This window comes from Giraffa tippelskirchi, chromosome 10 (genome assembly GCF_054371585.1).
Source record: "Giraffa tippelskirchi isolate mGirTip1 chromosome 10, T2T-mGirTip1v1.2.pri, whole genome shotgun sequence".
NCBI lineage: Eukaryota > Metazoa > Chordata > Mammalia > Artiodactyla > Giraffidae > Giraffa > Giraffa tippelskirchi.
The window spans coordinates 114,937,201-114,961,527 of NC_137284.1; the positions used below are offsets into that span (position 1 = coordinate 114,937,201).

Consider the following 24,327-nt stretch of genomic DNA (forward strand, 5'->3'; position numbering starts at 1 on the left):
AAAGGACAAATTCCTTTCTCATTGCTTTGTCTTAGTCAGTGTATCAATGTTATCTTGCTAGAGGACATATTTCTCCTTAACAAGAACCTTCTGACTAATCCTGTCACCTTAAAATGTATATTATGGAGTGGGTCTAGTAAAATCTATTGTTCATTCTAATCTTGTTAATTTAAGATGTTTGTGGGAGTGGGTCTGAAAAAAGTACGTAAGGCCTTGATAAGACTAGCTATCCGGGCATTCCCCATCCCCTTCTGATGTCTGTGTCAGCTTTCTCTGCCCCTTTTCATACCTTAATAAAACTCTGCTACACAAAAGCTCTTGAGTGATCAGATCAAGCCTGGTCCCAAAGCTAAATCTTTGGAGATCACAAATCTGACATCATTCACAGTAAGCTATCAGTGATACCACTGATCATATTTATGAACATGATGCTATTAATTCAATGAATGTGTCTCAATTCCCACCATAAAGGTCACCAGATAAAGAAAAAACAAAGTCTAATCACATAAAGGAATATAAAACTATTTATTGACCACTGTTCACCAGTATTTACAATAAAGTAAACAATATACAGTTGATTAACATTCTGATTACTACAAAGTTATTGTTTTTCTTGGCTTCTGCTGAACTAGTAACCCAAAACACTGAGAAAATTGAGCCTTCATGTAAGGAATGGATTGGAATCAAGTCTGAAAAAACATGCAGGTCAAGCGTAGATTAGAAAAGTTTGTTCACTTCTTTATTCCTGTAGATTGTAAACTGCCAATATTTTAAAACTATCTGATTAGGTATCCATGAACAAATCTGAGACATCCCATGTATCACAACCTTTCCTAAATATAGCACAGAGACTTCAATTTCTTGTAAAACAATGGTTCATCAAAAGGAACCATCAACTGTCCATTTAACTAAGTTTTGCTTTGCTATATTAAAACATACCAGAATTTTTCTACTTTTTTCATTTGGTTGGGAAGGTTGTTGATAGTGATAAAAATTGTCCTTCCAGGGTTTCTGCATGTAAAACTGCATTTATATGCAAATATGGATGCAGATTCTGATAGGGTTGCTTAAAAAAATTACCCAATTTAAACTGTTTAATTTGTCTAATTACAAAATTATTTAATTTGAAGGTTAAGACTTAAATTTTCAATCTAAGTTGAAGTTATTTCTTATATTGCTCAAAATGATGAAATTCCAGAACACGGGCTTATCCATGGTTATGAAAGGCTGTTGTTTAAATATATTTACCAAAACAAATACCACAACAAAAAATTAACTCCCAAATCATTTACATATGTCTTTTATGTATACACATACAAAAAACTTAGAATGGTCCTCAGGCATATATGAGTTAAACGCAAATTCTAAATTCTGATTGAGTAATGACTATGGAGATTTCCTCCAACATTTAGAAAAACTGTTCTCTAATGCTGAGGAAATAATATACCATGGTATCAAATTCTTTCCTGCTGAAGGAAGCAACTACAGAAAGCATTTATCTGTTCAAAGTAACCAGTGCTACAGATGGAAAAAAAAAAAACCCAAAAAACCCAATGTAACTTCCCCAATACTACTTCAAAACAAACATATCAAACCTGATTTTCATTAGAATGTAGTTATTTCTTCACACTAAGAAATCAAAAAACCAAGACCCACATTTTATATATATATATAAATATATATAAAAGGCAATGCAAACAATTATTGAGCCTCATCTTCTGGACAAGAATGCCAAGTTAGTCTCTCTTCATAAAAAGCAATTACAATTTGAGGACATTTCATATTTGCCTCTTTTGCCAGCACCAAGTCCGCCTCATCGGAATCTTTCCTGTCATGAGAGAAAAAAGTATCCAGTTAAAAAGTCTAAACATTTTTTTGTCAACTGATAACCATGCATTTAAAAAATTGTAATTCAATCAAAACACATTTAAGTGCTTCAAGAGGGTTATGGGGTTACTTGTGGCTGTGTTCCAGTAAAATTTCGTTTTCCAAGACAGGTCACAGTTTGCCAATCTCTACTTTAGCTAAGTAACACGAATCATTCTTTCAGCAGATAACTACTTTCTACCTAGCGCTTCCCTGGTGGCTCAGTGCCAAGAATCTGCCTGCCAGTGCAGGAGACAAAGTCTGATCCCTGGGTCAGGAAGATTCCCAGAGAAGGAAATGGCAATCCACTCTAGTATTCTTGCTTGGAAAATCCATGGACAGAGGAGCCTGGTGGGCGATAGTCCTTGGGGTTGCAAAGAGTCAGCCACAACTTAGTGATTAAAACCAACTTGCTACCTAATGATGGTTAACTATTTATAAAGCCTAGATAGATAGGTTTTTAAAAAATTCACAAGTTTTTTTTTTTAATAAAAAACATATCTATTCTTACTTTAAAATATAACAGCAATTACTCAACTCACCATTTCATGAGGAACATTAATTCTCCACTGCTGTCTGTGGCACCAATTATTCGTTCTGGATCAAGACCTCTGGCAAAACCTCTTGGTTTATCAGCCTGTTCAGAAGTTAAATGATTATATAAATTTTTAGTTTCCACACATTTCATCACAGAGAAAACTAATATTAACTTCCAATTTCTCTTCATGACATATAGCCTTCTGATAATGAAACAAATGATTAGAGCAAGAGTACTAAAACACCTTTTAATTTCCATTAAACTTATAAGCAGAAAAAATAAATTTGGATATCTATAAAAATATTCTGAATCATAAATCAAGAAAACAGAATTTTTTTCAAAGACAGCACAAGGCAGGAAAAAACCCAAATCTCTTATTTTTAATTAATGAGTATAAATTCTTGAAAGCAGTATTTCAAGTTACTTCTAGGAATCATTCTAAATTACATATTTTTAAAAGCACAAACTATAAATAGCAAAATCGTAAAAAGTTTAAAAAACTGACAGTAATCAGTACTGTACTCAATCTGAATGATAAGAAACCTTATAAAAAACCCATGGCTCTCAAAAGTGTGGTCTGAGGGACCCCCAGGGATGCCAGAAACCTTCCGGACTATTTATCTACATGATCTCCTTTTTTCATGTATCTGTGAGTTTACATAATCTTCACATACTTCTACAAAGCAACATATCACAGCAAACTGAATACTGAACTAATGTCTTATTAAGACAAACACTGACAAAATTTGCAAAAATGTAAAATGCCAGGCCTTGTTATTCTTAACTGAAAATATGGTATTTTATAAATTACTACTTTCATTTCAAAGGCAGTTAGTACTGATAGTTATAATCCATATAAACAAGTTTTTTGGGATCCTTGAGAATTTTCTAGAGTGTAGCAAATCCTTTTTTCCCCCATGAGACTTTTACATCATTACCTCAAGCTCTGGAGTCAAGACTGCCTAGGTTATAATGATGTGCCTAACCTTTGTGGTTTTGGGCAAGTTAACTTCTTTGTGATTCAGGTTCATTTTCCATAAATGAATACCATCTGTTTCACAGACATTTCAAAGTATATGAAACACAAATTTAGTTATTCAGAACACGGCCTGGCACATTACATGGGCATAATACAGGATAACTATTGTTCCCTGGTGGGTCAGTGGTAAAGAATTCACTGGCAAATGCAGGAGATGCAGGTCCAATTCCTGGGTCAGGAAGATCCCCTGGAGAAGTAAATGGCAACCCACTCCAGTATTCTTCTGTAGGAAATCCCATGGACAGAAAAGGCTGGCAGGCTACACAGTTCATGGGGTTCCAAAAGAGTACCACAGGACTTGGCAACTAAACAACACTGTTATTAAACGGTGCTTCTGTGGAACATGTGGTAGACTTTCAATTTACTTATAACTGATTTTTAACATTGCCACCTTCTTGCTTTGGCTGCTAAAGCATTCAGAACCAAATCTGTAGCCCACATCTGTTTTCCTTCTATAAAAACAAGGATAATACACCTATGATCTTGACAGAATTGTCATTAAGTTAGTGGACTATCTGTAAAGTACTTAGAATATAATTCAAATTACCTATTTTTAAATCCAAAGTCCCTATCAATAAATCTGTATTGTATGTTAAGTCCCCAAGCCTAGATATAATTCAGACCCAAGACTTTTCCCTAAATTACCACGTTAGGCTAAAAGGCAGGGCAAGTATAATCAGTTTTAAAGTTGAGGGTAGAAGCAAGGATGTAATTTGCCCAAAGCCACAGAGAAATCAATAAAGCAAAGGTTGGTTTAAAATACACATGCAGTGAATGAACCAGTGTTCTCAATTCATACCAATAAAAAAACTATTATCCAAGATTATATGCTTCAAAATCAAAGTATTTTGGGGGAATACAAGGATCATACGCTAAAGTTTTGGTCACTACCACTCACTAATGATTTATAATCAGAATGTGAGATGTAGATTGTTTTCAGTGTATTTTAAGTGATTTTCAATGATCTAACTTTGTATTGTTTTTATTTAAGACAGCTGGTTTAGATCAGAGGAAATTGTCTCATCTGGCGCCAAATCCATCAATGTATCCGAAATAACAGTAGCGCAATGATTTAAAGAAATGTTAAGTGCTTACTGGACATTTACACAATGTAGGGTTAAGCCATGCCTCTCCTTTTATCTTAAACATTTTAAGTATTTAAAGAGCCTTTTTAATGATATTTGCGAAGTATCTGCGTCTTAAAAAGTATTTTAAAAAAATCAAGCCATCCTTTTACAAAGAAGCCAGTCTGCTGGCCAATGTTTTATACTTACAGCATCTCTTTTCTTCTTTGATTTGCTATCATCAGATTCACTGTCAGACAAAGATTTTCTTTTTGTTCCATCTTTTTCTTTACCAGCTTTTTGAGAGTTAAGAAATGCTTCAATCAACTCTGGACAATCTAAATTTTCTTCAGGTTCCCAAGTATTGTCTGCACTGTGTTGTTTAAAAGAAAAAAAGTTCTTGGTTAATAACCACCGTCCAGATCAATTTAATAATACCTGACAAAAAGCCCTCTGTACTGCAGATACTTCCTCCTATCCCCGACATTCTTTTGAGAGAATCTAGAAGACTCTACACATGGACATCACCAGATGGTCAACACCGAAATCAGATTGATTATATTCTTTGCAGCCAAAGATGGAGAAGCTCTATACAGTCAGCAAAAACAAGACTGGGAGCGGACTGTGGCTCAGATCATGAACTCCTTATTGCCAAATTCAGACTTAAATTGAAGACAGTAGGGAAAACCACTAGACCATTCAGGTATGACCTAAATCAAATCCTTTATGATTATACAGTGGAAGTGACAAACAGATTTAAGGGACTAGATCTGATAGACAGAGTGCCTGATGAACTATAGACAGAGATTCATGATATTGTACAGGAGACAAGGATCAAGACCATCCCCATGGAAAAGAAATGCAAAAAAGCAAAATGACTGTCTGAGGAGGCCTTACAAATAGCTGGGAAAAGAAGAGAAGTGAAAAGCAAAGGAGAAAAGGAAAGATATTCCCATTTGAATGCAGAGTTCCAAAGAATAGCAAGGAGAGCTAAGAAAGCCTTCCTCAGCGATCAATGCAAAGAAATAGAAGAAAACAACAGAATGGGAAAGACTAGAGATCTCTTCAAGAAAATCAGAGATACCAAGGGAACATTTCATGCAAAGATGGGCTCGATAAAGGACAGAAATGGTATGGACCTAACAGAAGCAGAAGATATTAAGAAGAGGTGGCAAGAATACACAGAAAAACTGTACAAAAAAGATCTTCACGACCCAGGTAATCACGATGGTGTGATCACTCACCTAGAGCCAGACATCCTGGAATGTGAAGTCAAGTGGGCCTTAGAAAGCATCACTACGAACAAAGCTAGTGGAGGTGATGGAATTCCAGTTGAGCTATTTCAAATCCTCAAAGATGATGCTGTGAAAGTGCTGCACTAAATATGCCAGCAAATATGGAAAACTCAGCAGTGGCCACAGGACTGGAAAAGGTCAGTTTTCATTCCAATCCCAAAGAAAGGCAATGCCAAAGAATGCTCAAACTACCGCACAATTGCACTCATCTCACACGCTAGTAAAGTAATGCTCAAAATTCTCCAAGCCAGGCTTCAACAATACGTGAACCATGAACTTCCAGATGTTCAAGCTGGTTTTAGAAAAGGCAGAGGAACCAGAGATCACATTGCCAACATCCACTGGATCATCGAAAAAGCAAGAAAGTTCCAGAAAAACATCTATTTCTGCTTTATTGACTATGCCAAAGCCTTTGACTGTGTGGATCACAATAAACTGTAGAAAATTGGGAATACTAGACCACCTGACCTGCCTCTTGAGAAACCTGTATGCAGGTCAGGAAGCAACAGTTAGAACTGGACATGGAACAACAGACTGGTTCCAAATAGGAAAAGGAGTACATCAAGGCTGTTATGTTGTCACCCTGCTTATTTAACTTATATGCAGAGTACATCATGAGAAACGCTGGGCTGAAGAAACACAAGCTGGAATCAAGATTGCTGGGAGGAATATCAATAACCTCAGATATGCAGATGACACCACCCTTATGTCAGAAAGCAAAGAGGAACTAAAGAGCCTCTTGAAAGTGAAGAGGAGAGTTAAAAAATTGGCTTAAAGCTCAACATTCAGAAAACTAAGATCATGGCATCTGGTCCCATCACTTCATGGGAAATAGATGGGGAAACAGTGCAAACAGTGGCAGACTTTATTTTTTTGGGCTCCAAAATCAGATGGAGCCCAAAAATCAGATGGATGTCTGTAGATGGTGATTGCAGCCATGAAATTAAAGACACTTACTCCTTGGAAGGAAGGTTATGACCAACCTAGATAGCATATTGAAAAGCAGAGACAGTACTCTGCCAACAAAGGTCCGTCTAGTCAAGGCTATGGTTTTTCCAGTAGTCATGTATGGATGTGAGAGTTGGACGGTGAAGAAAGCTGAGCGCTGAAGAATTGATGCTTTTGAACTGTGGTGTTGGAGAAGACTCTTTAGAGTCCCTTGGACTGCAAGAAGATCCAACCAGTCCATCCAAAAGGACATCAGTCCTGGGTGTTCACTGGAAGGACTGATGTTGAAGCTGAAATTCCAATACTTTGGCCACCTCATGAGTTGACTCATTGGAAAAGACTCTAATGCTGGGAAGGACTGGGGGCAGGAAGAGAAGGGGACTACAGAGGATGAGATGGCTGGATGGCATCACCGACTTGATGGACATGGTTTTGGGTAAACTCCGGGAGTTGGTGATGGACAGGGAGGCCTAGCATGCTGCGATTCATGGGGTTGCAAGGAGTTGGACACGACTGAGCGACTGAACTGTACTTCATTTTGTGTCTACTTCCACAGTCTGTGCTAAGTAGGTAATCTGTTGTATTACCTCCCAGGTAACTGAACCTGACTAGCAGAATAAAAGCAGCTAATATTTTTCCAAGTTATATGGACAACTCACTTTGGAATTTCTCACTTTCTTTCAGAAAAGTGGATTCTGGATCCCGCCCCAAATTACTTTATCAGATAGTGCCTAGGGTTAAGGCCTCCAATACTGTGTTTTAAAAAACATAATTTAGAAGCATTCTCAAACATGAGACAGTATTTTCAATTTCTGCTGGATACTCAAATTGGGAAATGAAGAAAGAATGTTTTTTACATTTTTAATTGGTTGGGAAAAAATTTCAAAATAAAAATCATGTTTTTTGGACCCATAAGCAACAGCATTATTAAAACACTGTTTACTACATTGCCTGTTGTTGCTTTTGTACTACAGTCACAAAGTAGCTGGGACAGAAAGCCATAGTCTCAAAAGCTCCGATTATCTTCTACTAGGGGCTCTTTAGGGAAAAAGCTTGCCAATCCCTGATATAAGGCCAAGACAACCATTTTCATGTTTTTCAGAAGGGCTGGAAAGAAAATGAATATCAAGTACCAAATGTGAAAGTGAGATCAGCCTACAGCATTTGTGACAAGATTGCCAACTTTGTGTGCTTTGATCCAAAAAACTTTTACAGAACTACACACAATGAAATGAATCATTTTAGAGATGCTAGGAAAGACGCTTTAAACCTCTGGTTACAAAAAGGTCTGTTGATGTCCTGAGACTCTAAAATTGGCAGACTTAAGAATGGAGAAGGACAAAAGAGCTAAAGTGGAGCCTCCATTCTATAGTGTTATTTTAATCAAATATTACCTAATACATTATACTGCACATAGCAGGTCCTAGTCACACTTGTGGCCTTAACCATGCAGAGAAAGAGGGAGGAGTTAATTTTCCAGTGTTTTGATTGGTAAGATACAGAAACAAACAGCTTTTAATGCCTCATAGGATAAAACAAACCAAACCCCACAAACTGTCTGCCATATGAGGGTGATCACTTCTTTAGCAAATTGGTGAAGTTTTACTTAAAATACTGCAGACTCTGTTCTAATTGTAGGAATTTTTTTCCTAGTGCCTAAATCACAAACTTACATATATATATACTTACGCTCAACTAAGGGTACTGCAAGAATAAACAGAGAAACATAAATCTTCCACTCAAATCATAATTCCCAAATTGCTGTGGAGGTGATTTTAAATGTGAATGGTAAAAGAAGCAGTAGATAAGAGAACCATCATACTCCCCATCTCCACCAAGCTCAGAAAACTGTTGTCCATCTCCACCTATCCATTTTCAACAGTCACTGCTCAGTCTTGCTGTTTTTGTGGTGTAAGATTAGAATTCAAGTAGACTGTACATGGTAAAGTTTGAGTATAATTTCTGCATGTAAGTTATTCACAGAACAGTAACATTGTAAAGACTGGTTTTGATAGCAATTAGTAATAGGGAATATTAAGAACCAGGTCGCTTAAAAAATGCCCAGGCTCTACTTAGAGATTAGGAGAATAGTAAGCCTAGTGTAGGATCTGAATTATGATGAGCACTTCTGTTTAAGACCCACTAGTATACCTTATACAGCTTCAGTATTTTTTAATGTCCACTGTAGGGAAACAATAGATTAATTAACACAGTATCCAACTACATTAAAAAAAAGCAACCTGTACTCTATATAATTATATAAATTTGACTCTCCAAGGTAATCAACTAGTCTCAAATCTGCTTGTTTACAACTGTAGGCTGAAGACTCGACTCTTTAAACAAGATACCCTGGATTAAAGGTGCCTTTAAATTCAAAGAAACCTATGAGAAAATGGGTAAAAAGATTTTAGGATAAAAACAAATTTTAAACACTACTTAAGTACAGTTAAACATATAATAAAAGCACTGAGATTTCTTACTCTGTAAATCCCTTCCACTTCAGGAAATACTCCACCTTCCCGTTCACTACACGGCGGTCCAGTACTTTTTCTACTACAAATTCTTCAGGTTCTGCCTCTTCAACTTTTTTACTCTTTCCATTTTGTTTCTTTCCCATTTTTTGCTTAAAACAAAAGAGAGAGATTTAAGAAATGTCTTTCTCTTATTTGATTTTTGAGTACATTTTAAAGGCTAAAATGCTGATATTATCATTGCATTTAACACCTAAATTTTCACTTTTATATCCGAAGGCAAACACTTTCTGAAAAAGTTAACAGATAATCAGCAAAATAAAGGAATGGTTGATTCTGTGGCTTTAGCTCAAACCTATCACCCACCACCCTTCACGGAAATAATTTAATCAAAGACAGTTCTCCTGAAAATTGTTTTATCTTTTCCTAGTCTTATTTCTACACAGTCTACAAGACCAAGTTTAGTAGAGTTTTCACTCATTGTAACTACAAGACAGCAGAAAACAACTATTAGAAACTACTAAAGACTAATACAAAGGAGAATAACAGCGACAGGTCTTATTAGGTGAACCATAGACCCATTAAAAATACAGCTCCCAAACACTAAGTAAGACTCCCTTTTTCAATTCAAACACCAATGTTAAAATCTGAACAATAACAGAGAAAAGATAGCTGCAGAACGAAAACATGGTTCAGAACCCTGATATCAATTGGAGGGTCAACCAAGGAGACCATAAATAGGTTAAGAAGGACAAAATCATTTCCCCATAATTTCGGTAGATATTACTGACCACTTGGAACAAATCTATAACGCTGTTACTTCAAGAGGCCAAAATGTTGGATCATTTTAATTCTCTAATGAGAAAAAAATCCTTTTTTTCTTGGTTTCTCAAGAGAAAGACTAAACTGGTCAATGAATTTCACTTAAAACAAGGTTTTAAGTGTGTGTGTCTATGTGTGTGTGTAACACTATTTGAGAGAAGCAGGACACCAAGATCCCAATCTACTTTCCAGTAACTCAAAATGGAGACTGAGGGGGGAAACCCCACATTATGCTCATCTTGGAATCATTTCAACTTAAAACAGGTGCTATTTAAAAAAAATTGTCCAATTACTAAAGTCATCCCTCACATTGCATGAAGGCAGGGAAAAAACACCAATGCCTCAAACATAAACACCAATGCCTCAAGATTACAAAGGACATTAAAAAATATGTAATCATTTAGAAGTGTACACACACTTCTAAATAAATATCCTGTGAAATAAAATTCTATGAAAGAAATAAAAATCCTGTGAAATTTAAATAATGCAGCAAGCATCTGATTTTGTTGGATATCATTCTCCATGTTAGGCTGTACAACTTTCATTAGTCAAGATACTTGGATATTGTACTCAGTCCAATAACTTTCTGCCTCTGTACAATACAACAAAGGTAGTGGTAGTGGGAAGAACGAAGAAAAAATTAATGTAGACAAAAGCTTATTAGATACTGATCCTAAATGGAAAACAAAACTATGTCCAAGAAAGTTAAGAGGCTAACGGAGTAAAGAAGAGACAAAAATAAACACAGAAAATTAAAAGATAAAAAAAATTTAGCAGAAAAAACAAAATATTTACTACTATAGCACTCATAAGCTAGTTTCAAGTGCTCATCTTTTTTTTAAAGAGAAAATCCACCCACTTTCCCATTTAAATTAAAGCACACATTACCTCACAACACTAACAAAATTATTTTAAAATGAAAGGTAGATACTGAAGACTATCAAACTGTAGGCAAGAGCAATTTAACTTTAACAGAAGCATCTATTTGCTTTCTGTATCTATATATTCATCCCCACAGTCTCAGGGACAGGTAGCTCCTTTCCCATCCAATACTTTAAGAATACTGTGTGATTGTAAAGCCAATTTAATTATCTACATTTTGGTTTACTGATTATGAAATCTGAACGACATTCCTGAGGAAGTGTTGGAAGATGCTTTGGGCTTTCCCCATTGATGACTGGGAATAAATAATGCCACCAAACAAGCTTTTTATTTCCTATTTAAACATTTCTCAGGATGTTCAACTTAAAAGTGCAATCTAATGATGAAACAAATAAAAAACCACCAACTTGCCCTTTTAGTTGTGAAACCCAAGGGGAGACTTCATAAACCAAAACGAAATGTTTTGCTTGCTTAGATGTTAAAACACTAACCTTCATATACTTGCAATTATTAACACAATGTATTAGAATTACCTACTGTGGGAACCATAACTTTGAATTTCGTGATTTTTATGTGAATATTTCAGTGCTTATGTTAAAATTTGTAACTTAACATGGCTGAATACACATATGTCAACATATTTGTACAACTTTTAATGAAACCTAAGAATGCAAACTGTGGGTTTAAGAAACTGCTGGAGAGAAAAAAATTGCTCAGATGTAGTCTTCTCTCTTTTCTGGACATACGTGTGATGTTTTTCTTGCTGAGTATTTAAAAAAACTGCACTGCAATGATTTAAATTTAAGGCCCTTTTGTATTTTAGAATAAGCACGTTTGAAATATGATAGTGACCAAAACAATTCGAAAGACACAATGACTTTCGCCTCAATCTAAGTGTACAAGATATCCATTCTTTAAACACAGCAATACTGAAAATACCTGCTTTCTCTAGAATTCAGTATAGAGTAACTTAGAGAACAGTATACCAATCAACAAGGCTTTATTGCTTTGTCTGTCTATGCTTGTAACCTTCTTCCAAGTCACATAAATTTGTGTATCTTTCTTCCAAAATAAAAATACTTGGTAAAATTCACATTGTGCTACCCTCCCAAAATTAGGTTTCTTTAAATGAATCGAAACACTATGAAGTCAAGTCAATGTAATAATTTCCTTTTTTGCTCCTAACTTTTCCCCATAACAGTTGTGGGGGACAGGGAACTTGAACTACATATGGGTGTAAATTACCCAACCACAGAGATGCAAAGTTATAATTTTTGGAGGAAAAAAGTTTGAGTTAGATCCTTAAATATTTTAGGTTTTCATTAACTTACCAATGTAGTTTTATTGGAGGCCATTTTTTATTGCAGACTTGAAGAGCTATTACTAGAAAAATGCATGACAGTTAAGAAGTTTGTAAGACATAAAATGATAGCTACACACAAGTTTTGTTTGGATTCCAACCCCTACCTAGGTAGCTCATGTCATCAAACGTATATACAAGTCTACAGAGAAGCAGTTTTAAGATTCTGCATAAACTAGTGATACGTGCCTGAGAATATATCAGGGCTGTAACTTATCTATACAACCTTACTGAGAACATAGATTATATCCGCGAAAGCTTTACAGGGTAAAAATTGGACAAAAATTTTTTTCCGATCCAAATCCCATTTACACCATAATCAGCATTTTAAAAAACTAGCAAAATAACTTAGTTCAAAATCAGACAACTGCCCAATCGATTACAATAATTAGTGTGAATTTTTCCTCTAGACTTAACAGTCCGAAGAGTCGTCTATGTAATTTAATTTCAACTTGGTTTCTTCTTAGAGACCTTCCCAATCACTAGTTGAAAAACTAAAACACATCGAGATGCTCCAGTTACATTTCGTGCCACTTTTGAAAACAAATCAGCTATTTCTGCACTTTCGTCCGCTCCCCTTAAACCCTTACCCCACCCGGCTTAACGAGGCCTTAGCACCCGGCCCCCACCCTCGCCACACGAGAGCGCGGGCCTCGTGGTCAGCGCATCCGCGGGGAGAAACAAAGGCCGCGGCGCGGGGGCTCAAGGGCACTGCGCCACGGGGCCCGCGCCTCTCCCCACCCGGCGGCGGCCACGTAACGGAGCGCCCGCCGCAGTCTGCGGACACTGGGCTGCGCGGATGCGGGATAACGCACCGCCCTCCCTGGAGGCCCAAGTCGCCGACCAAGCACGGGACGGGAAGGAAGGCCCCCTCAACCTCAACCGGGATGGGGGAGGGGAGAAAAAAAATGCGCTTTGTCTAGAAATAAGGCGGCTAGCGCCACGGCTTTCAACCTTGTGGAGGAGTCTCGTCCCCTAAACCAACTACAGACGGCGGCCCGGAGCCAGGCCCGCCATGGGGTCCCTGTTCGCTTCTCCTTTCCTCCCCGCCAGCTCCTGACTCGGGGTCCGGCGAGGAAGGATAGGAAGCTGGGAAATGGGGGACTTTGGGGCTTATGTGGTATCTCAAGCAACACCACCGACTGAAAGCTAGAGAGAAAGAAAAACACCGACTTCACCGCCTCTGAGCTGCTCCGGGTCCTGGGTCTGCGGCGTCTCCGGCCCTGCGCGCCTCAAGCTCCAGTCACATCCGAGGGGGAGGGGGGGCTGGGGAGCAGTGCTGCGCGCGGGGCCGCTGCCGGGGGGAGGGGAAGGTGGCACCGCCCACGCCAGGCAGCCGCGAGGGGCGGGGTGGGCGCGCGCCCCAGGGGGGTGGGGCCGCGCGCCGCGCAGTGCCCGCCGGGAGCCCGAGCCTGAGGGAGGGGGTAAAGGAAGGGGCGGTGACAGCGGCTCTTAAAGAGTTCGCGGCGTGGCGCCTGGTGGTCCCCGGAGGGGAGAGCGAGGAGGGGGCCGCAACCTAAGTCTACTCGGCGGAGGTGTTTCCTGCTTTGCTGCAGCGGTAGCAACTGGCGCCAAAACAGGACTCCGCCCACTTCCTTGCCCCTGGGGTTGGGTGCCTTCAAACGCTGGGGGTGGGTGGGAGGAATCGGGAACCAAGAACGAGCACAACTTTCGACTGCCCGAAATGTGGACCCCAAAAACATTGGCCAGGGTTAGGGTGGTGAATCGTTAAGTGTCATTTGTTGACTAGAAGTCGCTTCGGGTGTTTCCGGAAGGGCCAGTCAGTCCTCCGCGCAGAGAGGGGAGGGCAGGAGAAGGTGGGGGAAGGAAAAAACAGTGGAAGAGGCTACAAAGATTTTTCTAAAACTGGGGCTCGGGGAAAAGCTATCAAAGCGTTGCTGTAAGGACCACCTCCCGGCTTGAGGGGGCTGGACCTCTGGGTTGAGGATTAAGCTCCTCCCAACAGTGTTAATTTCAAACTGCGCGACCGTTTCTCACCTGCCCTGCGGGGGCAGGCCCCAATTCCGAGAGACTGAAATACGCAGGACTCGAGCCTTCCGCAATTTACAGAGCCCTTTTACGCAACTGACGTCCAGCACCAGTGCTGGCCTTAAAGGGGGAGGGGCACGTACTTGGCGCTAGGAGGTCGTAGAGCGTTCCCGCCATTGGCGGCGGTTAGGACGTTTACGCAACGGCCTGACGTAGGGGAAGACGCGTTAGTCGGGGGAAGGTTCTAGAAAAGCGGCGGCAGCGGCTCTAGCGGCAGTAGCAGCAGCGCCGGGTCTGGAGTGGAGGTGCTCCAGCGGTGTTGTTTCTCGAGCAGCGGCAGTTCTCACTACAGCGCCAGGACGAGTCCGGTTCGTGTTCGTCCGCGGAGATCTCTCTCATCTCGCTCGGCTGCGGGAAATCGGGCTGAAGCGACTGAGTCCGCGATGGAGGTAACGGGTTTGAAATCAATGAGTTGTTGGAAAGGGCATGGCGAGGCCGTTGGCGCCTTATTGGAAGTCGGCCATCCGCCTCCGTGGGAGAGCGGCAGCGAAATTGGGCCACTTCATAAGCGGTTGGTCTCAGGATATTTTTGGAGAGGGGTCGTTAGCAGAGGCCTAATTGTACAGCACCTTCCCCACCCTCAGCCTCACGGCGCCATTTCCCTTTGCTGGGGGTGGGGGATGGGGAGCTTCCACATGGCGGACGCAGCCCCACTTTACTGAAAGTGGGGCGCGGAGGCAGGAATTCCTGCTCCGTTTTTAAAGAAGGGTGGTTTGGGGGTCTCGGCGTCCCCGCGTTGGAGCGTTTCGGCGGGTTTCGGGTCCTAGCGAACCGGGCTGCGGAGCTTCCCCTCCCCCCTCCCGGGAACCGGATTTGGCGGCCGCCATTTTCATTTCTCTCCTTCCTCGCAGCGATTTCTTTTTAATTCTCTAAATTTGACTAGCTTGACTTTTTCAGTGAGGAATAGAAGTGGGTAATTATTTCTTTTTCTTTTCGGACTGTTTTCATGCTGTTTCGAGGTGGAATCCGAGTGTGTAGGGAGCTTGGAGCTTTAAAGTCCTGCGCACCTCATTAGAGGCTCGCTCCCTTCCCCTCGATGAAATGGCGCCATTGCGTTCAGGAGCCGCACCGAAGGGCGGGGGGAGGGGCGGCGTTCTCCTGGGCGGTTTCGCTCGACTTAGGAGGTAAAACCCTCTAGGGTGTTGGGCCCGGTTTCACGCGAGCCATGGTATAAAGACCCCACATTTTGTTTTTCAGTCCTTGTTTGAGTAATAGTTTTATCTGCGTTTGCAGTGATTGAAAAGGCAGTTGAATCGTAGGAAACGTAAAATGAAAATTTATAGATTATCGATTTTGCGGGAGGCCGTGGGGAAGGTGTCGGGGGGGGCGGTGTTAGGGTCAGAATCCTTTATTTTCCTGACGGATTCTTTTTTAATCGTATAATTTATTTGTATTTTAAGTAGTATTTTTACCGGGGAATTTGATCTTTACTGGGTAAGGCCATGGGTGTGTTTCAGTGATAAACTTGAAATTACTGGTTTAGTTGTACTCTGATTAAAACATGGCTCGGTCCCTCAATGCGTGTTCTGCTGTATACAAAACCTTTATTAGGCTGAGCCACTATGTTTTTGAACTTTGTCACTTGCTTTTCTCGTTTATGTTTGCAATCATGGTTGATGATTACATTGATAAGCATAAGGTCTCAAGCGAAGGGGGTCTGCCTGGGTATTTTCATTGACCCTAAGCACGCTTATAAAATAACTTTGTTTGTAATCGATAGTGGACAGCGGGTAAGTTTGGAAAATGAGGTAAGTAATGAGTTTTTGCCTTTTGTTAGTGATTTGTAATGTTGTAGATGTATTTTAGTCTCTTTAATTTATTTGGGTTTTAAAAGGCCAGTTAACTGACAAGTGTTCGGAATAAATAAAATATGCTTAAGTGAGTGTCCAAATACCAGTATAAACCAAGTTACCGTTTTAATAGATCGTTAAGTGTCTCATAAGCTAGTTTGAGAATGTGTCTTTTCAAAAATTTCAGAATCTTAAAAGTAACTATACAGGCAAAGAAGTCTCTGAATTATTACTGTTTTCTGAACTGTTGGGAGAATATCATGCATGGAGAGAGAAACTTAATGGAACTATGGGTTGAGTGTTGTAGTTCTATTTAATAAATTTAACTACATGCACTTGGTGGCTAACTTTAGTTTCTGAATGTTATTTAACCTAGTCAACTGAAAACCAAATATAATGATCCAAGCTTCCCTAACTGATAGCCCAAAATACAGAGCTACTAATGTAGCTTATACGCGTGATGGTTTGTAAGGATTGAGATTTCAGCTCAGGCTCTCTTTTCACGTGAAAGTTGTTTTATGCTGTGTAATTTGCCAGAAGACCACTGAGTTCTACATGGTGAAGTGTAAATCGTAGTAGTGATATTTTGTAACTAGAGTGGATAGTCACAGTGGTCATTTAAATGTTTTTATGGTTTTTGAAAAGTGAGGTGATTACAGTGTCTTTTACTGTATTTGTCTTTTGGTTCAGTAATAGTTGATAGTGCCGTCAACAAAACCAGCTATGTTAAAACTATATGGTTTAGACACCGGTAATTATAAAAGTCATTTTATGTTGGGCAGAAAAGATAAATTTTGAGGCTATTTTGCCACCTATATTGAATGTTTAAGATTTTCTCTGGAGAGTTGGTACATGAGGGAAGGAAGTCAATACTAAGTTTTTTAGGGTTTTGAAAATTGAGTTACATTATAATCACCACCAGAGGGAGCAATGAAGGGAAACTGATTTTTTAAATGATAAATCCAGAAATTGGAACTGTGGGTTATAAAACAAAAGTTATATTTCAAAAATTTGTATTTGAATATGTAAAAGTGAATGTCTCTGTTCTGAGTTATAGGATCGAATGCAGATGTTGATAAGAATCTTTTAACTTTACAGTCACCAGGGAATAGATTTGTGCTCTTCTTCAGAAATATTTTTAAAACTAAGTGATGCTATATTTGTTTAAACTCATTTAATGTCAAGTAAATTTATATCAAGCATAATGATTTTGAAACGTGTAGTTTGGCTGAGGCAATTTTTTTTTTTGGTGTAACACAACTAATATGCAGTTTAACATATGGTTTAAATTTGATGTAAGTTTTTTTTTTCCCCCCAGAAAACTTTAGAAACTGTTCCTTTGGAGAGGAAAAAGGTACTCTGCCAGCAGGTCACCTCATATTTAAGAATTTTATTTCCAGCATACAAAGAGAAAATGTAAATAAAAATTGAAATGCTGTTTTCCTTTGCAGAGAGAAAAGGAACAATTCCGTAAACTCTTTATTGGTGGCTTGAGCTTTGAAACTACAGAAGAAAGTTTGAGGAACTACTACGAGCAATGGGGAAAACTTACAGATTGTGTGGTATGTTAATTGTGGAAGTGCTTAGGGATACTAATCCTTCAACTGTTGAATTTCTCTGTTAAAGACGTTAAGTGACTTAGAGAAAATCAATTAAATTCATGTTCATTATTTTAAAATGCTGTAAGTAATGAGATTAAATGGTAACATCACTGCTTTGTATTTCAAGGTAATGAGGGATCCTGCAAGCAAAAGATCGAGAGGATTTGGTTTTGTGACTTTTTCTTCCATGGCTGAAGTTGATGCTGCAATGGCTGCAAGACCTCATTCGATTGATGGGAGAGTGGTTGAGCCAAAACGTGCTGTTGCAAGAGAGGTGAGCAAATAGGCAACTTGTTTGTTCAATAAACAATTTGGGCTGAAATTCTGTTTCACAGTTAGTGGCTTTTCAAAGAACAAAAAGTTACAGGGAAGACTAAGTTCTTTATCATAAAGGCGCTTTACTTAGTGTTTGGCCAGAAGACAGAAGCCATGCTTATTACCCAGATAGTGTGCTCGTACTCATGTTTGTGGTTTCTTCCTGTCAGGATGACTTTTTCTCATTTCAGGAATCTGGAAAGCCAGGGGCTCATGTAACTGTGAAGAAGCTGTTTGTTGGTGGAATTAAGGAGGATACTGAGGAACATCATCTTAGAGATTACTTTGAGGAATATGGAAAAATCGATACCATTGAGATAATTACTGACAGGCAGTCTGGAAAGAAAAGAGGCTTTGGATTTGTTACTTTTGATGACCATGATCCTGTGGATAAGATTGTGTGTAAGTGTCTATAAGTGCTAGGATTGTAGCTCTTGAACATTTTAGGTTTTGGGTATGTTAACACCTACAACTTTGTTAAAAAGTGAGCTTGAAACTTAGCTATTACAGGATGCTGACTTAATGGACTTTGAACTTTTCATTCCAGTGCAAAAATACCATACTATCAATGGTCATAATGCTGAAGTAAGAAAGGCTTTGTCTAGACAAGAAATGCAGGAAGTCCAAAGTTCTAGAAGTGGAAGAGGAGGTAACTTGTAATTCCATTTTTTTTCTTAAGATTTATTTGTGTAAGTGTTAGTTACTAACCAGGGTGTTTATTGTAGGCAACTTTGGTTTTGGAGATTCTCGTGGTGGTGGTGGAAATTTTGGACCAGGACCAGGAAGTAACTTTAGAGGAGGATCTGGTAAGTCCACATTCTAAGCTTAGGAAGGTGAATGTGCTTGAAAAACAGTTTTAATTGGAATCTAGGAAGTCCAACCTACTTTGTTATCTGTAAAATTTAAAGTGAGATCTGTCCTAATGGGATATTCTAATTTGGTTGGCAAGAGGTAACATTTTAAAATCAGAGTTGTATAGCTCTAATCAAGGACAGATAATTGCAGAGATTGTTTTATGGTCTTCAGTTTCTAAAAGAGTTTTAAAAGGATGTTGTAACCATTTTAAATTTATGAGACGTTTCATGAATAGTGAGTGGAAATACAGTAGAGGTTTGAAGAGATCTAAAAGTTTCTTTGCTTTAGGCTTTATATGTGGGTTAATCTCAGTTATGTAGTAAGTAGAAAAACTGAACTGTCCATTGTTAACTGCTTTTTTATAAGTGGACAACCTGGAGAAAGTAGAGGCTAAAAAATTGACATGGACCAGAATAAAATAATCCTCCTTTTCTTCTGCCCTTAACAGATGGATATGGAAGTGGCCGTGGATTTGGGGATGGCTATAATGGGTATGGAGGAGGACCTGGAGGTCAGTTTCTTCTATTTTTTGATGATAGGTGCCTAAAATCTTAATCACACTGTGTGCTGTCCATCTGAGCATAAACATGAAATGTCTCTTCTAAATTTTCATCTTAGCTGTTGAAAATTACCAAAAAATTACTTGGCAGGTGTTACACTTCTGCAACATCAATTGGGTAGATTTTAAATGAGAATTTAAAAGATGCCCTATTGTTTCTCAAGCAAAAGAATTAGAGATAGATGTGATATTTTGTATAGTGTTTTCCTTAAAAGTATTAAAAAGTGGTTATGAGCAAGATGAACACTATGACAGGGGAGTGTCTGTAGGAGCACTGTGTTGTCTCATCTCTTCCAGGATGAATCTACCAGGACAGTGTCCTAAAAGTCCCCGAGAGAATTTTTCCAGAACATAGCTAGTGTGCTTCTATGTCCAGCTAAGGTTTTGAGCCACTGTTAAGTATCAGTTCATGTGTTTTATTGAAGTACAGAAAAGATAGGTACCTACTGACAAATGTCTTAAGAAAGGAAGGAGAGGTTTGAAACTGAGCTTGTGATAGACCTCGTTTCTGGTTTTGCAGTGATTAGGCATGACTTAAGTTATTCCTACATGTCACTTTCCAGCTTTGCTTTAAAATCCAAATATTGATTTGGTTTTATGAGAAAGATGAGTTTTTACACTTAACTGCAAGCAATCTGAAACTTCGAATTAAAGTTGTAAGTCAGTGCAAGTTGGCTAATTTCTGGTTCTTCCCCTTATTTCTACTGAAGAGAAGGGTGTGGTGGGCATCTTATTTAAGAGAAATTGTAGATAATTCACATTAGCCCACACATCTTGTCTGCTCCACCTTACCCCACAATCTTAGACAAATATAACTAGTATTTCAAGATACCGTCAAGAGAATCCATAATATCTTTAGTTTTGGGGGAGACCTGTGGCATTACAGGTATTTGTAAAGGTTTTATCCAGTTTGTGAGTAGGCCTTCCTCACTGGCAACTGTTCACCAAGGTGGATATTCAGAATCAGCCCTTGAGGCTATTTTAGAGGAGATGTTATAGAAAGAATCTTTTTTACTTATAAAATTGAGTTGTTCTGGAAAGCTGGAAATGGATGTAATAAGACAGTTCAAATGGCGTTGAAAATACTAATTACTTAAAGGCTTATTTTATAATAGGTGGCAATTTTGGAGGTAGCCCTGGTTATGGAGGAGGAAGAGGAGGATATGGTGGTGGAGGACCTGGATATGGCAACCAGGGTGGGGGCTACGGAGGTGGTTATGACAACTATGGAGGAGGTAATAAATTCACCTGCAACCTTTATGTGGGAATTTGGATTGGAATTAATGGCTTTAACACGTAAGATGTTTCATTTCATTGTTGTCAATAGTTGTCTTTAAAAATGTAGAACTGTAGATAGGTGTTTTGCGTTTTGATTTGTTTTTGTGGGAAATTTTTCTAAAATACTTAGCATGTATCATCGGTTTAATACTTGATTGTATGAGGTTCATTGTGCAAAAATTTCCAAATTTTTTTACAGGAAATTATGGGAGTGGAAATTACAATGATTTTGGAAATTATAACCAACAACCTTCCAACTATGGTCCAATGAAGAGTGGAAACTTTGGTGGTAGCAGGAACATGGGGGGACCATATGGTGGAGGTAATTAGATTCTTCAGATTAGTAATGAAATGTTAACTTTCCATGACTTGAAGGAAGATGACAATTGTTCATTATTTATGTTTGGGTAACACTTCCCACCAAATATAAAGTGTTAATGGAGATTAAAGTTGTGGGAAAATAAGAATGCAACATCACTTTGGGAGATTGTTGTAGAGGTGGGATATCTAGTAGTGTAAAATGAATTACATATTTTCAGTGGGATTTTTCCTTTTGGCTGACTAAGAAAAAGCCAGATTTGCTGAGAGCACTTTGCATGTGGTATAAATTTTGTATGACTTGTATCTTTGAAAGCTTACTTAGTAAATCTGAATTTTTAGTTCAAATCGTTGTTATTCTTGAGAAAGTTTAGATTTCCTACATTTAATTTGTTTCCTGAGTAAAGAGATTAGCTAGAAACAAGTAATGGTCTGTGATCTGCTTGTTTTAAAGAGTGATTATAAAATAATTTGGTAAATTAAGTTTGCTTTTTCTTATTCCATTAACTTTAGGAAACTATGGTCCAGGAGGCAGTGGAGGAAGTGGGGGTTATGGAGGAAGAAGCAGATACTGAGCTTCTTCCTATTTGCCATGGGTAAGTAGCTTTTAAGTTTCACATTGTTAATGTCTTGGGAGACCTAGCTGCCAGGAGTTAAAAGCTTTTTAGGATCATGTTATCTTTCCTTAAAATCTGGTTAGATGGATAATTTCATAACCTATTTTTTTTTTACTCTTTACTTCTGTTGAAACAGGCTTCACTGTATAAATAGGAGAGGATGAGAGCCCAGAGGTAACAGAACAGCTTCAGGTTATCGAAATAACAATGTTAAGGAAAATCTTATCTCAGTCATGCATAAATATGCAGTGATATGGCAGAAGACACCAGAGCAGATGCAGAGAGCCATTTTGTGAATGGATTGGATTATTTAATAACATTACCTTACTGTGGAGGAAGGATTGTAAAAAAAAATGCCTTTGAGACAGTTTCTTAGCTTTTTAATTGTTGTTTCTTTCTAGTGGTCTTTGTAAGAGTGTAGAAGCATTCCTTCTTTGATAATGTTAAATTTGTAAGTTTCAGGTGACATGTGAAACCTTTTTTAAGATTTTTCTCAAAGTTTTGAAAAGCTATTAGCCAGGATCATGGTGTAATAAGACATAACGTTTTTCCTTTAAAAAAATTTAAGTGCGTGTGTAGAGTTAAGAAGCTGTTGTACATTTATGATTTAATAAAATAATTCTAAAGGAAATTGTGTAATTATAGACTTTTTATTTTAAATAAGTTAAGGAGTGGGTAGTATAATTAAGGTCTGTTGCAAAGCTGTTGTTATATTTGTGTAAGATAAATGCTGGTCAGATGTAAGTGTGTTGTCTGCAATTCATGAGGATTAAATTATCTAGATAACTTAAGGGATATCTCTGCAAGGAGAAACACCTTTTTAGATCTTTTAGATGCTGCTGCTTCAATGCAAGGAAAGGAAAATAACCCCAGCGAGGTACTCTTCAGGGATACAGGTCTAGTACAAGAGAACTCTTTGACGGCTACTAAGGTCAGCCAGTCTTAAGAAACTGTGCTGTTTCTACAAAGCTTTAACTACAGTAGTTTTTAAGGATGCCAACGAAAGCTGAGGGTGTAGAGCAAAGTAGTTCTAAGCTTCAGTTAAACTTCTTTAGGTAAGATCTCATTTACTTTTCCTTTCTTAATTTTCCTCCCCCAAAGATAAACTAATACTCTTCAATGGTCTTTCAGTATAGTTGGTTCTTATGTAGTATAACATAGCTATAAATTGAGTTTAACAATTTTATAAACTCAAGAGAATAATTTTATAAACCCTGTTTTCCAATCTGTCATTTTACTTATATTATTTTGGTTGTTTTTTATTTCCCTTTTTTTCCTTCTTTCCCACCCCCTCCCCCTCTATGAAGATTCAGGTGCTTAACATATCATTTTTTTCCCTGCTGGAATTTTAGCATTGATATGAACCATGGACAAGTATATTCTGCTGCCACAAAGACTGTAAAGTGCTTCATTTCAACAGCTGAGGCAAGCCAAGTGATCATTAATAAAGCTTTTCTTGGTTCCTTCAGTGGTGTTGGTAGTAAAATGGTAGGTAAAAGTTAGGCTGCAAGTTCAGTAAATCATGAAATTTCCCATCGTTACACCCTTCTGTATTCACGTTTCTTGGATCAAGCATTTTGAGTGAACTAGGGTTTTTTTTTTATTATTAAAAATAAAGACTTCTTTTAAATTTTGATACTGTTCTAGCTTTACATGCATATCAGGATCAGGCTAAGGAAAAGGTAGGGCAAGATGGTTGGATCTACTTTCAGATAATATGTATTTATGAATGAAGTGTCTACATTATAAATCTGTACATATCCAATTCTAAATACTTGGGTTTAAATGCAGTAATTCTTTCCCAATCCCCTACCCTATAGGAGAGATGTAGGTTGGCTGCTGAAATTTCATTTCTTAGATGTCATCAGAGATTGATTGCCTGGCTTTATTGCCTTTTCAGGAATGTGATAATCAGGGCATATTCTACTGTATGCACCTGTGAGTCTTCTTTGATCCTAAGACCACCACTGAAGTTATTTAGGTTCTTTGGACAAACATGATAAACTTCTTCAGATACTTTTTTTTTCCTTTGGCAGGAAGGTGTCTTGCTGCAGGTAACTAATGAAGAAGTGGTCAACCACAGAGTCTTCAAGAAATAAGAAATTCTGTACCATCTGAAAGTAGTTCTTGTTGGTGCCTTCATTTTAAAAAAGCACTCTTTAAGATTAAAGGGAAATGTTTTCTGATAAAACAGACTTCATTTAGTTACAGGGTCTTAATATAAAACAATTACAAATTGAGTATTGTTTGTAAAAGAGTAAACATCAAGTCAGCTAGAGAGATAAATGTTATCATGTTTTGAATTAGGTTTTGTGAGTAGACAGATTAAAATTCTATTTTAAATATAAAGTTATAAAATAAATACTTTTGTATTCAAATACTTGGTGTAATGTTTACACATAAAATGTGAATCTTGTTCTATGAACATTAAGTTGTCTAAAGGATTGCCATCCCCTAGATTTTTACAGCAGTTTCACAAAGCAAATGCATATTGCCATTTTCCTTTCAATATTGATAGACAAATGAGAAAAGCATTGTGGACATTACTGGCTGTCCCTAATAAAATGCCATTCTTTATACACTGTATATTCAGCGTTTGAATAATGCTATAGATCTCTGGCTTTGCCTTGTATGTTTAACATTGCTGGTGGTGGTTTTAA

At 38.2% G+C, this 24,327-nt stretch overlaps 2 protein-coding genes across 22 annotated transcripts; one reads left to right on the forward strand and one right to left on the reverse strand.

Annotated features, from left to right (window-relative positions):
* Positions 1 to 506: 506 nt before the first annotated feature.
* Positions 507 to 14,372, reverse strand: CBX3 (chromobox 3). Of its 2 annotated transcripts, none has more exons than XM_081533849.1 (6): positions 14,284 to 14,372; positions 12,257 to 12,308; positions 9,231 to 9,373; positions 4,718 to 4,880; positions 2,409 to 2,503; positions 507 to 1,828 (listed from the first exon to the last, which is right to left on the reverse strand). In XM_081533849.1, the coding sequence occupies exons 2-6, from the start codon at positions 12,278 to 12,280 to the stop codon at positions 1,702 to 1,704; spliced, it is 552 nt and encodes a 183-aa protein (XP_081389975.1). In that variant the 5' UTR covers positions 12,281 to 12,308; positions 14,284 to 14,372; the 3' UTR covers positions 507 to 1,701. The 2 variants fall into 2 exon arrangements, with proteins under 2 accessions (XP_081389975.1, XP_081389974.1); XM_081533848.1 differs by lacking the exon at positions 14,284 to 14,372 and adding an exon at positions 13,459 to 13,536.
* Positions 14,373 to 14,549: 177 nt separating this feature from the next.
* On the forward strand, positions 14,550 to 24,253 carry HNRNPA2B1 (heterogeneous nuclear ribonucleoprotein A2/B1). 20 transcript variants are annotated; one of them, XR_014066618.1, is made up of 13 exons: positions 14,550 to 14,723; positions 17,443 to 17,478; positions 17,576 to 17,686; positions 17,853 to 17,999; positions 18,232 to 18,442; positions 18,588 to 18,689; positions 18,766 to 18,846; positions 19,344 to 19,406; positions 20,570 to 20,689; positions 20,932 to 21,054; positions 21,564 to 21,646; positions 23,020 to 23,155; positions 23,704 to 24,253. XR_014066618.1 is itself a non-coding variant. In XM_081533836.1 (12 exons), the coding sequence occupies exons 1-11, from the start codon at positions 14,718 to 14,720 to the stop codon at positions 21,623 to 21,625; spliced, it is 1,062 nt and encodes a 353-aa protein (XP_081389962.1). In that variant the 5' UTR covers positions 14,550 to 14,717; the 3' UTR covers positions 21,626 to 21,646; positions 23,704 to 24,253. The 20 variants fall into 20 exon arrangements, 12 of the variants coding, with proteins under 12 accessions (XP_081389962.1, XP_081389963.1, XP_081389960.1 ...); XR_014066619.1 differs by having other exon boundaries at positions 23,020 to 23,092; XR_014066622.1 differs by lacking the exon at positions 20,570 to 20,689.
* Positions 24,254 to 24,327: the final 74 nt, after the last annotated feature.

Excerpts from the sequence above, each read along its gene's own strand:
- CBX3 (XM_081533849.1), bottom strand. The coding sequence starts at position 12,280 with ATGGCCTCCAATAAAACTACATTG. Across the intron at positions 4,881-9,230 it reads AAGTGGAAGGGATTTACAGA|TGCAGACAATACTTGGGAAC; the intron begins GTAAGAAATCTC and ends TAAACAACACAG. Across the intron at positions 2,504-4,717 it reads CAAAGAAGAAAAGAGATGCT|GCTGATAAACCAAGAGGTTT; the intron begins GTAAGTATAAAA and ends ACTTCTGAACAG.
- HNRNPA2B1 (XM_081533836.1), top strand. Across the intron at positions 17,479-17,575 it reads TTCCTTTGGAGAGGAAAAAG|AGAGAAAAGGAACAATTCCG; the intron begins GTACTCTGCCAG and ends TTTCCTTTGCAG. Across the intron at positions 18,690-18,765 it reads TTCTAGAAGTGGAAGAGGAG|GCAACTTTGGTTTTGGAGAT; the intron begins GTAACTTGTAAT and ends TGTTTATTGTAG.